At 49.2% G+C, this 17,522-nt stretch overlaps 1 protein-coding gene across 1 annotated transcript in view; it reads right to left on the reverse strand.

Moving 5' to 3' along the window:
• SEPTIN11 (septin 11) overlaps positions 1 to 13,931 on the reverse strand; it is a 76,812-nt gene extending 62,881 nt beyond the window's left edge. Inside the window, exon 1 of the mRNA XM_038759205.1 lies at positions 13,868 to 13,931. Coding sequence (XP_038615133.1) covers positions 13,868 to 13,894 — 27 coding nt within the window. The 5' untranslated portion in view covers positions 13,895 to 13,931. The remainder of the gene's footprint in view (positions 1 to 13,867) is intronic.
• Positions 13,932 to 17,522: the final 3,591 nt, after the last annotated feature.

Consider the following 17,522-nt stretch of genomic DNA (forward strand, 5'->3'; position numbering starts at 1 on the left):
GCACTCACTATATGCTGGGCACTGAACTAAGCGCTGGGGTGGACACCAGCAAATCGGGTTGGATACAATCCCTGTCCCACATGGGACTCAGTCTTAAGCCCCATTTTGCAGATGAGGTAACTGAGGTACACAGAAGTGACTTTCTCAAGGTCATACAGCAGACAAGTGGTGGAGCCAGGATTAGAACATTTCTGCTCAGCTCCCTGCCAGAGGCAGGATGGCCACCCAGACCATGTGGTGAAGTGGCATTTTCTTCATTCCAGGAAACAAGAGCCAAATTTGTTCTTGCAATCCAACTGCACGACCAAACGGGTTCATCCAAACCCAGAATCCTGTCTGTCTCGGGCCACATACAGAGGGAAAGTGACCCTCATTCGCACCTGCTCAGTTTCAAACTGAAGGCCAAAATTACTAGCTGTACTTCTTCCTCTCTCCTCCCCTTCCCCTGGTCAGCAGAACTTTGACACCGGCGACCCAAGCATCAATAATGAACGGGAGTTGGTGGGTAACACGCTGACCATTGCGTGTGAAACAGCATACAACTGGGAGTCAGAAGACCTAAAAATCGATCCTCACTAACCTAACCGCTAACCTCCTCACTGTGCCTCATTCTTGCCTGTCCCGCCGTCGACCCATCTAGACTGTGAGCCCACTGTTGGGTAGGGACTGTCTCTATATGTTGCCAACTTGTACTTCCCAAGCACTTAGTACAGTGCTCTGCACACAGTAAGCGCTCAATACGATTGACTGACCCCTGGCCCATGTCCTCCCCCTGGCCTGGAATGCCCTGCCTCCGCACATCCGCCAAGCTAGCTCTCTTCCTCCCTTCAAAGCCCTACTGCGAGCTCACCTCCTCCAGGAGGCCTTCCCAGACTGAGCCCCCTCTTTCCTCTCCCCTTCTTCACCCTCCCCATCCCCCTCCTTACCTCCTTCCCCTCCCCACAGCACCTGTATATATGTATATGTTTTTACATATTTATTACTCTATTTTACTTGTATATATTTATTCTATTTTGTTAATATGTTTTGTTGTCTGTCTCCCCTTCTAGACTGTGAACCTGCTGTTGGGTAGGGACTGTCTCTATATGTTGCCAACTTGTACTTCCCAAGCGCTTAGTCCAGTGCTCTGCACACAGTAAGCGCTCAATAAATACAATTGAATGAATGAATGAGCACTTACTGTGTGCAGAGCATTTAACTAAAGACTTGGGAGAGTAGGACAGAAATGGTAGGTATGACCCCTGTCCTCAACGAGTTTACAATCTAACAGGGGAGATAGGCACAAAAATAAATTCCAGGTAAGGGGAAGCACTATTACGACTGCAGTTACTAATCCAGAGCTTTTTAGAACTCTTTTCTTGGTGATTTCCCCCCACAGAAGGGCAGCTCCGGAAAAAAAAAAATAAATCTGTGGGGGAAATCCCCAAGAAGCAACTTTCACCGCCCAAAATAGCCCCGGAAACTCCCCTTCCCCCACATCCCCTGCCTGAGTTCACCACATCTGGGATGAGAAAGAGCACGTAGCCACCCTCCCTCCCCCAACAGCCCCCACCCCAAGAGCAGTGGAGGCTCTGACAGCCTCCCAGGACTCTGCTAGGATTCAATAAAGGCTGAACAATGAGCGCTGGCAGTGTCACCGACTCTCTTTAATTATGCATGGACCTAGTCCTCCCCACACTAGCGCCAAGAAAGCCCAGCCCAGTTCGACCCCGGCCTGCATTCTGCCTTGGGTTGGGGGTGGGAAGGGGAGCTTGGCTTGGCAGTGGCTCCCACTGGCCACATTTCTTCTAACCGGCCCCCAGTCTCCCGCCTGAGCTCTGCTCACTGCTCATGCTGGACCGTCCAGCCCAGAAGGGCAAGAACAGGGCGTGGGAGAGGAGCTGGGCCAGTTATCCTGAAGCATTCCCATCGCTCTGACTGCAGGCCAGGAAGAACTCACAGGAGTCCAGAGGCGTAACTGCTTGCTCCTCACAACTGACTGAATTCGGGTCTTCCAGCCTCTCTCTTTCCATTTCAGAGGCTGGAAAACAACTTTCCACCGGCCACTCCTCTTGGACTTAGAAGAGGCCAAAAATGAAGCCCCAGAGAGCTGACCTAGGGCCGGTCTGCCGCTTAGCAACCGAACCAACTGAGCGGGAGAAGTTGAGGCTGACAGGAGGCTCCTAGGAAGAAATGGCAGCAGTTTGTGCCAGCTTCTTTACCTACAAAGGGTAGTTTCTGTTTCTTGATCAGGTTGGCTGCACCCTTGAGAAATCCAGATGGGGGTGGTTGGCCCGAAAGACATTCATTCATTCATATTTATTGAGCGCTTAACGTGTGCAGAGCACTGTACTCAGCCCTTGGGAAAGTACAATACAGCAATCCCTGGTCACAAAGAGCTCACAGACTAGACGGCTTGCCCTTCTCAGGGTCTTCCAAGCTAATTGCCCCTGTTGGGACACTGGGGGAAGGGGCGAAGTTATGTCTTGTAGGTGTCACTATACAAGTATGTATATATATGTTTGTACATATTTATTCTATTTATTTTATTTTGTTAATATGTTTTGTTTTGTTGTCTGTCTCCCCCTTCTAGACTGTGAGCCCGCTGTTGGGTAGGGACCGTCTCTATATGTTGTCAACTTGTACTTCCCAAGCGCTTACTTAGTACAGTGCTCTGCACACAGTAAGCGCTCAATATGATTGATTGATTGAATGAATGAATGTCACCACCCCCAACCTTGTTTCTGGGCGGTGGCCAGGCCTGCACTGGGCTGTAGGCGTGTATGGTGGGACTTGTAGTTTCAGTGGGCACAGAGGGGTCCTACCCCTCCACAAACAACTCACGCATGCCCAGCAGCTCCTGGACCCAGGCCTGAAGAGGAGGCCTTGAACAGTGCCAGGGAGGGGAGGAGGAAGGAAGGAGAGGGCAGTGGGTAGGGCCCAGCCTTAGTGCCCCCTCCCCCATAGTTTCACTCTGCCTTTCAGGCAGACTCTGGGCCAGAAGCCAGGGCGGGATAGGGTTCCCCAGTGGAGCTGGGAGGGATCTCCCACCCATTCCCCATGCCGGAGGCCATCTGGAGCTTAGGAGTAGAGGAGGGAAGTGAGGAGGAGTCAGGGAGGCAGATGGAGAGCTCCCTAAAGCCCTTTAATATGCAAAGAATGGAAGAGGGAGTAAGCCTGCGGGGACAGAAGACTGTGAATTGAGTTTCTAGCACTTTACAAAGAGCTTTGTCCAGTCACTGCACGGAGAGCCGAGAGCTTTTTCCAACCCATCCCACTTTTCCCTCTCGCCTAACTGCATTCATTAACAACGGGCAGAATTCCAGCCACAGGCCACTTTCATGTATGATTTCAAGACACACCTGGCCGGGATCCCAGGCAGGGTAGTTTAAGCAGCCTGGCGGGAGACGAACCATCAGATAAAGCCAGTGCGCGTGAGGAGGCAGGACTGAGGTTTTAAATGTCCGCAACTCTCAATTAATCAAAGCGCTTTGAAGAGTACAATATACTGGAGTTGATAGACATATACCCTGCCCATGGGAAGCTTACAGTTTAGAGGCCTGTAACTCTTGCAAGATAAAGATAGACAGAGATAGAGAAGACAGAGAAGCAGCGTGGCTCAGTGGAAAGAAGCTTTGGACTCAGAGGTCATGGGTTCAAATCCCAGCTCTGCCAATTGTCAGCTGTGTGACTTTGGGAAAGTCACTTAACTTCTCTGTGCCTCAGTGACCTCATCTGTAAAATGGGGATTAAGACTGTGAGCCCCCCCCCCCGCCCCCGTGGGACAACTTGATCACTCTGTAACCTCCCCAGAGATTAGAACAGTGCTTTGCACATAGTAAGCACTTAATAAATGCCATTATTATTATTATTATTATTATTAAAGTCTCTTTCCAAGAAGCGGGGGCTCACACAGCAACTGTCCTGGATGAGAACCCAGACACCTCCCTGACAAGCTTCCAAATCCCTGCCGTGGCACCAATCTGTCCACTTCGCAAAACAAACACGGTGTCTGGATCCCACAAGAGATTTAAACTCTATTCAGTGACGATGTGGGATTGGATTCTAAATGGGATAGGTTTTTTTCCCTCCCCCCTGAGCCCCTCAAACACAGGCCAATACTAAGTCACGGAGCTTACTCTCCCAACCATCACCACATCTCCAGCCCATCTTCCCCTGGGTTGGAACGGCCTCTCTGTCCTCCAGGATTTTTCAAGAACACAAGTTGTCAGAACTGTGGCCACGCTGGAAAACTGACCATAAGTGACCATACTTTAAGTTTCCTAGAGGGCAGGCACAGTCTTTTTGGTGGACAACCAGACTTAGGAAGCATGAGAATGGGGCAAGACAAACAGAGAACTCTGAGTTCTGAAAGGGTCAAATAAATTTTAATCTATTTCCTGCATTTACATACTTAAAGCCCACCCTCAGTCTTTACGTACATATCAGTGATGCATTTTGTTGCTACCTCACAGCCAATTTTTTTCTACTCCCACTGGACACATGTTCTTCCTAATGCCCCAGATAGTAGAGAAGAAGTGGCTCAATGGAAAGAGCATGGGGCTTTGGAGTCAGAAGTCATGGGTTCAAATCCCAGCTCCGCCAACTGTCAGCTGTGTGACTTTGGGCAAGTCACTTAACTTCTCTGTGCCTCAGTTACCTCATCTGTAAAATGGGGATGAAGACTGTGAGCCCCACGTGGGACAATCTGCTCCCCTTGTATCCTCCCCAGCGCTTAGAACAGTGCTTTGCACATACTAAGTGCTTAACAAATGTCATTATTATTATTATTTAGAGAAATTGTGTCTGCCTCCAAGGCTGTTTACTTTCTCCAAGCACTTAGTAGAGTAATAAATGCCCAGCAGAAACTCAATAATTACCATCACAACAGAGTAAATGCATCGCCTAAATGTCATCCAGGTATGTCTTCCCCTTGGACAATGAACCCTCTGTGGGCCAGGAGACTTCATTCTCATCTCCCCAGAATCTGGTACAGTGCTTTCTAGCCAGTCAATGGCATTTATTGAGTGCTTATTGTGTGCAGAGCCCTGTACTAAGCGCTTGGGGGAGAATACTATAACAATATAACAGACACATTCCCTGTACTGGGAAGTGCTTTGTTTAACTGCTTCACCATATTGCAGCATATATTCTCCCACCCACATGCTTAGTACAATGCTCTGCACACAGTAAGCACTCAATAAGTAGGATTCAATGATTGACTGATCTTGAACTGGGCTTAGCACAGTGCTTGGCAGACAGTAAGCATTTAAATATCACAATTATTATTAAGGGTTTTGGGCACCTGTAATTTCTTAAATTACAGCGTTCCCTGCCCACAACGAACTTACAGTCTAGACGGGAGCAGACTGGTGGCTCTGACAATGGATTGGCTCAGCAACTTTTTCTAATTCTGCTTTGCCACCTAATATTCCATCTGAGTTTCCTCCCCCACTGAGATAGCTTTCAGGATTGATCAATGGTTCGGGCTTTGAAGACAAAGGGCTTTGTGAGACTTGCTGCCACCCAGCAATGTCACTAGCGCAGCATTTTCTGAATACAAAGGCCAATTGACTTGCAATCACACTAGTCTAAAGAGAAGCAAAGGTGAAAGGTGTACGGAAATAGCAGGATCTCAGAACTACACAGGGGCTGATGTCTTCACAGAGACGGCCAAGTATCTGGTAACTTTCAAAAAAATGCTATTTAATAAGCACTTATATGCTAGGCACTACAGTAAGCACTGGGGAGAGATTCAAGATAATTGGGTTGGACACAATTCTTGTCCCAAAAAGGGTTCACGGTCAATCCCCATTTCACAGACGAGGTAAGGGATCACTTGCCACAAGGCAGACAAATGGTAGAGCTGGGATCTACACTTTAATCAGTGTAGACAATCAAGTGGGTTAATTCAGGTGAAGAGAACAGTTTCTCTCCCTAACAGTAATGTTCTGGGGTATTTGTCAACCAATCATATTTATGGATCATATTTACCAGTCATATTTACTACATGCAAAGCACTGTAATCATCACCTGAGGTAGTACAATATGACAGAGTTGGTAGGCCTGTTCCCTACCCAAAAGGTGCTTACAGTCTATAAAGGGAGACAGACACTAAAATAAATTACAGATAGGTACTTAAGTGCAGGGGGTGGGGCAAACATCAGTTGCTTAAAGGATCCAAGGGCAAGGGCAATGCAGTGGGGGAGGTGCTTTGTTAAGGTAACTGTTTCACCATATTGCAGCATACATTCTCCCACCCCCTTAAGACTGTCATCCTCAAGAAAGGCAGGGACTATGTTGAATCTGATTAGCTCGTGGGGACAACTCTATATATACTCTACTCTATATATACTCTATTCTCCCAATACGCTTAGTACAGTGCTCTGCACTCAGTAAGCACTCAATAAATACGATGGAATAATTGATCTTGAACTGGGCTTAGCACAGTGTGTGGCAGACAGTAAGCATTTAAATATCACAATTACTATTATTAAGGGTTTCGGACAGTGAATGTGTCTGTTTATTGTTATACTGTACTCTTCCAAGCAGCTAGTACAGTGCTTCCATGCAGTACACACTCAATAATTACGATTGAATGAAGATGATTGCCGTTTACTGCCTGGGTCCAAACTCTCCCAAATTTTCCTCTTCTTCAGCAGACCCAGCCTCTCACGCTCTCAGGAGTCAAGGACAAGGAGTCAGTAATTAAGGGCAAGTCTGAGTCAAGGGCAGGAGGGCTTCGGGGGACCAGTCCGCTGCTCTCCTCACCCCCCAACCTTAACAGAGTACGGGCCTGGGAGTTGGAAGGATTTGGGTTCTAATCCCAGCTCTGCCACCTGTCCGGGCGAGTCTCTTGACATCTCTGTGCCTCACTTCCCTCATCTGTAAAATGGGTATTAAGACTGCGAGCTCCATGTGGGACAAGGACTATAACCAACCTGATGATCTTGTATCTAGCTCAGCGCTTAGTACGGTGCCTGGCACATAAAAAGCACTTAAATTCCATAAAAGGGAGAGGGGGAGACAGCATGGCAGCAGCACGGGGAACGCACAGGGCTGTGGTATGGCTTTGTCTAAGATGTCAGCTTGATTTTCCCCTCTCACTTCTCTAGGTGGGCTGGGCCCCCAAGGCTGTGAACCCCAAACTGACAGACTCTGAGCCCCATGTGGAACAGAGATTATTTTGTGATTACCCCAACACAGTGCATGGCACATAGTGAGCACTTGAATATCATCATTACTATTATCAGCAGTACGTGTGGAGCCCGGGGTGGCTCTGGCTACTCTGTTCCAGCAGACAGCCAGAGGCTCAGCCTTCTCCCACCAGGCCCCAGGTTTCGGGTCAGCCCACCCCACAGACAGGCCATGCATATACAAGCAATGATGTAGTCCCCACCCTAGTTACAGGCCCCAAGTCACACACCCTCCCATACAGCTTCCCCTCCCCTCCAGTGTGGACAAATGGATTGGAGAAGCAGCGTGGCTCAGTGGAAAGAGCACAGGCTTTGGAGTCAGAGGTCCTGGGTTCAAATCCCGGCTCCGCCAACTGTGTGACTTTGAGGCACGGAGAAGTTAAGTGACTTGTCCAGTTACCTCATCTGTAAAATGGGGATTAAAACTGTGAGCCCCCCATGGGACAACCTGATCACCCTGTAACCTCCCCAGCAGTTTAGAACAGTGCTTCGCATAGTAAGCCCTTAACAAATACCATTATTATTATTATTATTTTCCTCATAAAAGCCGCCCCCCCACCCCAGACTCCTTCAGGCAATCCCCGGGACAGTCACCAAGATAGAAACCCCTCTTAGAGCTGTTCGATTTGGGGGTGAGGGGAAGGATGGAGGGGGGGACAGTCTATAACCCCCCTTCTAGCCTGTGAGCATGTTGTTGGGTAGGGATTGTCTCTGTTGCTGAGTTGTACTTTCCAAGCGCTTAGTACAGTGCTCTGCACACAGTAAGCGCTCAATAAATACGATTGAATGAATGAATGAATATTGGGATCCCTGAGACATCTAATTTCCCTCTCACCTACCACACTGGGCATCTGGGTGCCCAGTCTCTGCATGGCACTATAGGGTAACTACGAAGCATGCTCAGTGAGGGTAGTACCCCCTCCCTCTCCGCTCTTCAATGGAAAGTTCGGCTCTCTTTCTGTTACTGGGAGAAAAAACAGACTCCCATTATAGACAGCAAAGACAGGCACATTCCTGTAATAATGAGTGTTCACTGGCAAAGAAAGCAACCTTCTCGTATTGATGTTAACATTTTCACCATAACGAACTGTGGCATGAGCAGCAGTCTAGGAAATTGGATTTAGCAACACAAGGGAGATTCTGGGTGTGCATCTCCGTTCTCAGTCGAAGAGGAAAATCTCCAGCAACTGACATTCCTCTCCCGCCCCCAGCCACTTGAACTAGCAAAAAAGTAACAGTGAGGCCTCAAAAGGAGGGTTTTTTTTTTCAGCGCATATTATGTAATCATGAGAACATTTGCAACGTTGCTGTGCAATTTCTATCGGAACAGTAGGATGTACATGTCTTCTCGGGCTGAGTAGGATCTTACTTAAAAACTTTGGATACACATTATCAATGGTATTTATTGAGTGCTTATTGTGCCCAGGGCACTGTAGTGCTTTGCACATAGTAAGCACTTAATAAATGCCATCATTATTATTATTATTATTACTAAGATTTTGGGAAAATGCAATACATAATGCTTTCGGACCAATTTTTTGTTAAAATCAAGGTCTGGTTTTGGTGTTTTTATCAGGGTTAGAAATACCTTTATTCTGTATTGTGGGGGGGGCTGTGGGCTTTTTTAAGGCAGTCTTCTTGGAGGTTAAACCAACCAATATCAGCAATCAGCGTGGGGATAGTATTTCCTTCTGTCCCTCTGTTTGGAATTCGCTTTCCTTCTTAACCAAAGCCCAACACTTTCGTTCTTTCCAGGCGGGCAGGGCCAAGAGACGGTGGTGGGTAATATTGGGTCGTGGGTCGCCCCCCTGGCTCCCTCCACTAGCCTGCCCATTCTCAGGGCCAAGGGAGTCTGGCTTTCCTGGGGAAGCAGTGGCCTTTCCCATTCAGGGAAAACCCCGGGTACATTTTTTAATCCAGTCGGTGACTCGCAGGGCCCTGGCACTTCCTCCACAAAAAACCGGCATGGGAACATGTAGCCAAAGCCAGCTTGAACCACTCCCACCCCAATAAATGCAGGGGGTCCCCAAGTGCACAAAACTAATCCTGGTTCCACTACTTGTTCACTGTGTGACCTTGGGCAAGTCACTTCACTTCTCTGTGCCTCAGTTCCCTCATCTGTAAAATGGGGGTAAGACTGTGAGCCCTATAAATAATAATTATGGTATTTGTTAAGCACTATGTACCAAACACTGTTCAAATCGTTGGGGGAGATACAAGGTAATCAGGTTGTCCCATGTGGGGCTCACAGTCTTCATCCCCATTTTACCGATATAACTGAGGCACAAAGAAGTGCAGTGACTTGCCCAAGGTTATATAGCAGAGAAGTGGCGGAGCTGGGATTAGAATCAGGGCTGTGTCCACCCTGATTATCTTCTAACTACCCCAATGCTTAGAACAGTGCCTGACACTTAGTAAGACCTTAACAAATACCAAAATTATTATTATTATTATTAAAATACGAACCCCTCTGCTATCTGGCAGCAATACCGACTCTGAGAACTCTCCAGATTGAGGTCACATCTGGATGGCAGACATGGCACGCCCACCCCTTGCTAGACGAACCCCTATCGCTAGACGATTTCCCCCACCCCCCAACCTCCAGGGAGGCTGTCGGGGTTCCTTTCCCATTGGCATTCCCGGTTCTCCCTAGGCTGGAAATCTCCCCTGCGGTTGCTCTCAGGATTTTTGACGATGGGAGTTTGGGAGGCGGGGAGCCAGATCCCCTCGTTCTTCTGTCCCCAGAGGACCCAGGCCTGGTGGACGCCCAGTACACCAAGAACCAAGCCTGGAAATCTGAGATAGTAATCGGGGCGGGGCTGGGATCGGGCCAGGATTGAGTTGGCACCAAGAGACTCCATCTCTGGGCTCTGTGCGGGCAGGGGGCACTGAGTGAAGGGGGGATCTCGGGGCAACTCCAAGAAGCAGTGGGGCCTGTGGGCCTTCCCAGACTGAGCCCCCATTTTCCTCTCCTCCTCCCCATCCCCTCCACCCTACCTCCTTCCTCTCCCCACAGCACTTGTATATATATTTGTACAGATTTATTACTCTATTTGTTTTACTTGCACATATTTACTATTCTATTTTGTTGATGATGTGCATCCTGCTTTTTTCTTTTTCCTCTCTTTAATGGTAGACTGGGGGCCTGTTGTTGGGGAGGGACCGACTCTATGTGTCGCCGACTTGTACTTCCCAAGCGCTTAGTCCAGTGCTCTGCACACCAGAAGCATTCAATAAAGATGATGGAATGAATGAATTCATTATTCTCTCCTCCCCATCCCCCCTGCCCTACCTCCTTCCCCTCCCCACAGCACCTACATGTTTGCACAGATTTATTACTCTATTTTACTTGGACATACTTACTATTCTAGTTTCTTAATGATGTGCATTTAGCTTTAATTCTATTTGTTCTAACAACTTGACACCTGTCCACATGTTTTGTTTTGTTGTCTGTCTCCCCTTTCTAGACTGAGCCCGTTGTTGGGTAGGGACCGTCTCTATATGTTGCCAACTTGTACTTCCCAAGCGCTTAGTACAGTGCTCTGCACACAGTAAACGCTCAATAAATACGATTGAATGAATGAATTTAGCTTTAATTCTATTTGTTCTGACGATTTTGACACCTGTCTACATGTTTTGCTTTGTTGTCCGTCTCCCTCTTCAAGACTGTGAGCCCGTTGTTGGGTAGGGACCGTGTCTGTTGCCAAATTATACTTCCCAAGTGCTTAGTACAGTGCTCTGCACACAGTAAGTGCTCAATACAACTGAATAAATGAAAAGTGGAGGCCGGGAAAGAAATGGGAGCCAGGAGGGAGTGACGCTGGGTGCCAATGAGGCCGGGCAAGTGGATCCGGCCCAGAAACCCCCAGGGTCCCCCTCCAGGACCCCCCAGAAATACCCAGGAGGGACTCAGAGGCCTCTTCCAGATCGCAGGCCCAGGATCACAGCCCTTGACTCTATTCTGGCCTCCCCCTCAGACATGTAACCCTCACGGGGGCCGCAGCTAAACCCATCCCGGCTGTGGGGGTCATTCATTCATTTATTGAGCGCTTACTGGGTGCAGAACACTGTAGTAAGCGCTTGGGAAAGTACAATACAGACATAAAGAGAGACAATCACTGCCTACAACAAGCTCACTGTCTGGTGTGGGGGAGAAGACAGACATCAATACAACTAAACACACATCAGTAAAAATAAATAAAATTGCACATATACGTGTGTGTGTGTGTGTGTGTATGAATGAGAGAGAGAGAGAGAGAGAGAGAGAGAGAGAGAGAGAGAGAGAGAGAGAGAGAGAGAGAGAGAGAGAGAGAGAGTGTTGTGGGGCGGGGGGGGGGGGGAGTTGAAAGGGAGCCCATCAGGGCAACGCAGAAGGGAGTGGGAGATGAGATAATAATAATTATTATTATTATTATGGTATTTGTTAGGCGCTTATTATATGCCAAGCACTGTTTTAAGGGCTGGTGTGCATACAAGGGAGTCAGGTTGTAATAAGAATAATAAGAATGGTATTTGTTAAGCACAATACATTCATTCAATCGTATTTATTGAGCCCTTACTGTGTGCAGAGCACTATACTAACAAGTTGGCAACATAAAGAGACGGTCCTTACCCAACAGTGGGCTCACAGTCTAGAAGACTAGACTGTCTAGAAGACTTAGCACTGATTATGTGCCAAGTACTGTTCTAAGCGCTAGGGTGGATACAAGGTAATCGGGTTGTCCCACGTGGGGCTCACAGTCTTCATCCCCATTTTACAGTGATGTCACTGAGACCCAGAGAAGTGAAATGGCTTGGCCAGGGTCACCCAGCAGAAAAACGGTGGCGCGGAATTAGAACTCACGTCCTCTGCCTCCCAAGAGAGGGCTCTTGCCACTGAAGGCACGCTGCTTCTCCAGCAGCAGCAGATGTTGGGCTAAAGAGGCCTCTTAGTGACCCCGGCGCGGGGAGGTAGGAGGGGGGTCCTGGGTGGACCCCCGTTTCCCCACCCCTGTAGTCAAATAATAATAATAATAATGACAATAATGGTGTTTGTTAATCGCTTACTATGTGCCGAGCACTGTTCTAAGCGCTGGGGTCTTTCTAATAATAATAACTCTGATATTTACCAAGCACTATGTGCCGGGTACTGTACTAAGCGGTATGTTGGATACAAGGTAATCAGGTTGTCCCACATGGGGCTCACAGTCTTAATTACCATTTTGCAGAGGAGGTCACTGAGGCCCAGAGAAGTGAAGTGACTTGCCCAAAGTCACACAGCTGACAAGTGGCGGAGGCGGGATTGGAACCCACGACCTCTGACTCCCAAACCCGGGCTCTTTCCACTAGAAAGCACTGCTTCTACGGGGTTAAATGGGGGGTTAAGACTGTAAGCCCCAAGCAGGACAGGGGCTGTGTCCAACCTGATTTCCTTGTACCTAACATACCGTTTAAGTACAGTACCCGGCACATAACGCTTAGTAAATATCAGAATTATTATTATTAGAAAGACTCCCAGCCCCATCGCCCTCCAATTCCCAACCCGGCTCAGATGGAGGGGCCGCCCAGCACAACGCGGGCCCAGCACCGGACCACGCGGAAACGCCAGGAAGCCCTCTCCCCCCTCTGACCCCCGACCTCTCTCTCCCCCAAACGCCCATCGGGAGACGGATACCCTGCTGCATCCCCGACGCTTAGAATAGCGCTTAGCACATAGTCAGCGCTTAACCAATACCATCATAATTACTATCCTCAAGTAAGCATCGCACCCCAAACCGTGCGCAGACCGACCGCACCGGGGCTACCAGGGGTCACCCCCATCTCCCGCAGCCCCAGGATGGGGCCTGGCCTAGAGATACCCCCCCATCCAGAGAAGAAGGGGGCCTAGAGACCCCCCCACATCCAGAGGGGAAGGAGGCCTAGAAAACCCTCCCCATCCAGAGAGGAAGGGGGCCTAGAAAACCCTCCCCATCCAGAGGGGAAGGGACCTAGAAAACCCTCCCCATCCAGAGGGGAAGGGGCCTAGAAAACCCTCCCTATTGGGGGAGGGGGCCCAGAGACCCCCCTCCAGAAGGAAAGGGGGCCCAGAGACCCCCCCTCCAGAAGGAAAGGGGGCGCAGAGACCCTCCTCCAGCGGGAAAGGGGGCCCAGAGACCCCCTCCAGAAAGAAAGGGGGCGCAGAGACCCTCCTCCAGCGGGAAAGGGGGCCCAGAGTCCCCGCTCCAGAAGGAAAGGGGGCCCAGAGACCCCCCTCCAGAAGGAAAGGGGGCCCAGACACCCCCCTCCAGAGGGAAAGGGGGCCCAGCGACCCTCCTCCAGCGGGAAAGGGGGCCCAGAGACCCCCTCCAGAGGGAAAGGGGGCCCAGAGACACCCCTCCAGAAGGAAAGGGGGCCCAGAGACACCCCTCCAGAAGGAAAGGGGGCCCAGAGACACCCCTCCAGAAGGAAAGGGGGCCCAGAGACCCCCCCTCCAGAAGGAAAGGGGGCCCAGAGACCCCCCTCCAAAAGGAAAGGGGGTCCAGAGACCCCCCCCCTCCAGAGGGAAAGGGGGCCTAGAAAACCCTCTCCGGCGCTTAGGAAACCCTCCCCAGTGGGGAAGGGGGCCTAGAGACCCCCCTCCTGAATGAAAGGGGGCCTAGAAAACCCTCCCCAGGGGGGAAGGGGGCCTAGAGCCGACGTGTCCCGGGTGAGGGGTGAGGACAGGGGCCACTCACTGTTGGCCTCCCCACCGCCACGGCCATCGCCTCGCTCGGGTGGACGGTCGGCTGGGCCTCTGCTGCTCGCCCACCCGGACTCCCGCTCGCCCCCGCCTGCTCCTCCTCCTGATGGGGCTGGGGGTGGGGCTGGGGGTGGGGCTGGGGCTGGCCCCTCCCTCCTTATGGGCGGGACAGCCGGACCCCCGCCCCCCACCCCCCCTGCCCGGACCCCCAGCTGGGCACCGGCCCAGGGCCCGGGCCTCGGCACCCAACCCCGTTATCGTCTGTCTACCCTAGCACCTAGTACATATTTATTCTATTTATTTTATTTTCTTCATATGTTTTGTTTTGTTGTCTGTCTCCCCCTTCTAGCCTGTGAGCCTGCTGTAGGGTAGGGACCGTCTCTTTATGTTGCCAACTTGGACTTCCCAAGCGCTTAGTCCAGTGCTCTGCACACAGCAAGCGCTCAATAATACGATTGAATGAATGAATACAGAGCTTAGGACATACTTAAGTCTTACAAGTACCATTATTAAAAAAACAAAACAACAGAACAAAAACCTGCAATAATAATAATGATGATGGCATTTATTAAGTGCATACTATGTGCAAAGCCTGTTCTAAGCGCTGGGGAGGTTACAAGGCGATCAGTTTGTCCCACGGGGGGCTCAAAGTCTTAATCCCCATTTTACAGATGAGGTCACTGAGGCATAGAGAATAATAATAATAATGGTGTTTATTAAGCGCTTACTATGTGCAAAGCCTGTTCTAAGCGCTGGGGAGGTTACAACGTGATCAGGTTGTCCCACGGGGGTGCTCAAAGTCTTCATCCCCATTTTACAGATGAGGTAACTGAGGCACAGAGAAGTGAAGTGACTTGCCCAAAGTCACACAGCTGACAGTTGACAGAGCCGGGATTTGAACCCATGACCCCCTCACACAGCGGGCTCACAGTCAATGCTCTTTCTACTGAGCCACGCTGTGAGCCCCACCTGGTACAACCTGATTACCTTGTAATTCCCCCAGTGCTCAGCACCTGTATATATGTTTGTACAGATTTATTACTCTATTTATTTTACTTGTACATATTTACTATTCTATTTTATTTTGTTAATATGTTTTGCTTTGTTGCCTGTCTCCCCCTTCTAGACTGTGAGCCCGCTGCTGGGTAGGGACCGTCTCTATATGTTGCCAACTTATACTTCCCAAGAGCTTAGTACAGTGCTCTGTACACAGTAAGCACTCAGTAAATATGATTGAATGAATGAATGAATGAATGGCACCAAGAAAGCGCTTAACAAATGCCATTATTATTATTACCTGTCCCACTCCTCTCCTACCTCTTTCCCCAACTGAGATCTCCCCTACTGAGAGCTCACCTCCTCCAGTAGGCCTTCCCAGACTGAGCCCCCTCCTTCCTCTCCTCCTTCCCCCCTCCCCACCCCCCCACCTTACCTCCTTCCCCTCCCCACAGCACCTGTATATATATATATATATATATATATATATATATATATATATACGTTTGTATGTATGTATGACTCTTTATTTTATTTGTACATATTTATTCTATTTATTTTATTTTGTTAATATGTTTTGTTTTGTTGTCCTTCTCCCCCTTCTAGACTGTGAGCCCGCTGTTGGGTAGGGACCGTCTCTATATGTTGCCAACTTGTACTTCCCAAGCGCTTAGTACAGTGCTCTGCACACAGTAAGTGCTCAATAAATACGACTGAATGAATGAATAAATGCTTGGCACAAAGAAAGCACTTAACAAATGCCATTATTATTATTATTATTACCAGTCCCACTCCTCTCCTATCTATCTCTTTCCCTAACTGAGATCTCCAAAGACACCTCAGGGCTTCAAAAGAGGGAAGGGAGAAGGAGCGTGGTCCCAGTGGCCAAAGCCCCCATCTGGGAGTCACGAGGACCTGGGTTCTAATCCCGGCCCTGCCACTTGTCTGCTGGGTGACCTTGGACAAGTCACTTCATTTTTCTGGGCCTCAGTTTCCTATTGGTAAAATATAAATGAGGCATGTGACCCTCATGAAGGGCAAAGATTGAGTCCAACCTGATGATCCTGTAGCCACGCCAGCGCTTAGCACAGTTTTTTGTGTTTTGTTTTGTTTTGGGTTTTTTTTTTGTCTGTCTCCCCCTTCCAGACTGTGAGCCCTTTGTTGGGTAGGGACCGTCTCTATATGTTGCCGACTTGTACTTCCCAAGCGCTTAGTACAGTGCTCTGCACACAGTAAGCGCTCAGTGTGGCTCAGTGGAAAGAGCGTGGGCTTTGGAGTCAGAGGTCATGGGTTCGAATCCCTGCTCCACCACATGTCTGCTGTGTGACCTTGGGCAAGTCACTTAACTTCTCTGAGCCTCAATTACCTCATCTGTAAAATGGGGATTAAGACTGTGAGCCCCGTGTGGGACAACTTCATCACCTTGTATCCCTCCCAGCGCTTAGAACAGTGCTCTGCATATAGTAAGCGCTTAAGAAATGTCATTATTATTATTATTAATAATAATAAATACGATTGAATGAATGACCCGCAGACCCGCCGCGAAGCAGCAGCAGCAGCATGGCATTTGCTAAACGCTTTCCATAGGTCAAACACTGCTCTAAGCGCTGCGGTCGATAGGAGGCAATGGGGTTGCCCCACATGGGACCTCACAGTCATCATCCCAGCCCTGCCCCGGGCCTCAGTGACTTCATCTGTAAAATGGAGATTAATCATAACGATGGCATTTAGTATTTGGGAGTCAGAGGACCTGAGTTCTAATCCCAGCTCCTCCGCTTATCTGCTGCATGACCTTGGGCAAGTCCCTTCACTTCTCTGTGCCTCAGTTTTCTCATCTGTAAAATGGGGATTAAGACTGTGAGCCCCATGTGGGACAACCTGACGACTTTGTATCTACCCCAGCACTTAGAACAGTTCTTGGCACATAGTAAGCGCTTAACAAATACCACCAGTATTATTATTATTAGACATGTTCCCTGCCCACAATGGAGCTTACAGTCTAGGGGGATTAGACTAGAGCCTAGATATAACCAAGTGGCAAGAACACAGGCTCAGGAGTCAGAGGACATGGGTTCTAATCCCGGCTCCACACTTCTCTGCTGTGTGACCTTGGCCAAGTCACTTCACTTCCCTGGGCCTCAGTTACCTCATCTGTAAAATGGGGATTAATCCTGTGAGCCCCACGTGGGACAACCTGGTATCTACCCCAGCGCTTAGAACAGTGCACTTAACAAATAACATAATTATCGTTATTATATTTTTAAATAAATAACGGATAGGTACATGAGCACTGAGGGAGGAGTGAATAATTAGGGTGCAAATACAAGTGCAAGGAGGGCACAGAAGGGGACGGGAGACCATGGCCTGGGGTGGAGAGGTGACCCCCCGTCCACTTCGCACTGCTAGACCGACTTATTTAATGTATCTAATGCTGTAGTTCATTCTGACTGTCCCCTCTGTCTGTCCTCCCTCACTTTAGATTGTAAGCCTCTTGAGGGACTGCCAGGGTGCTAATTAATTAGAGAAGCAGTGTAGCTCAGTGGAAAGAGCAAGGGCTTTGGATTCAAATCCCGGCTCCGCCAATTGTCAGCTGTGTGACTTTGGGTAAGTCACTTCACTTCTCTGGGCCTCAGTTCCCTCATCTGTAAAATGGG

The sequence above is a fragment of the Tachyglossus aculeatus genome, chromosome 17 (assembly GCF_015852505.1).
Source record: "Tachyglossus aculeatus isolate mTacAcu1 chromosome 17, mTacAcu1.pri, whole genome shotgun sequence".
Taxonomy (NCBI): Eukaryota; Metazoa; Chordata; class Mammalia; order Monotremata; family Tachyglossidae; genus Tachyglossus; species Tachyglossus aculeatus.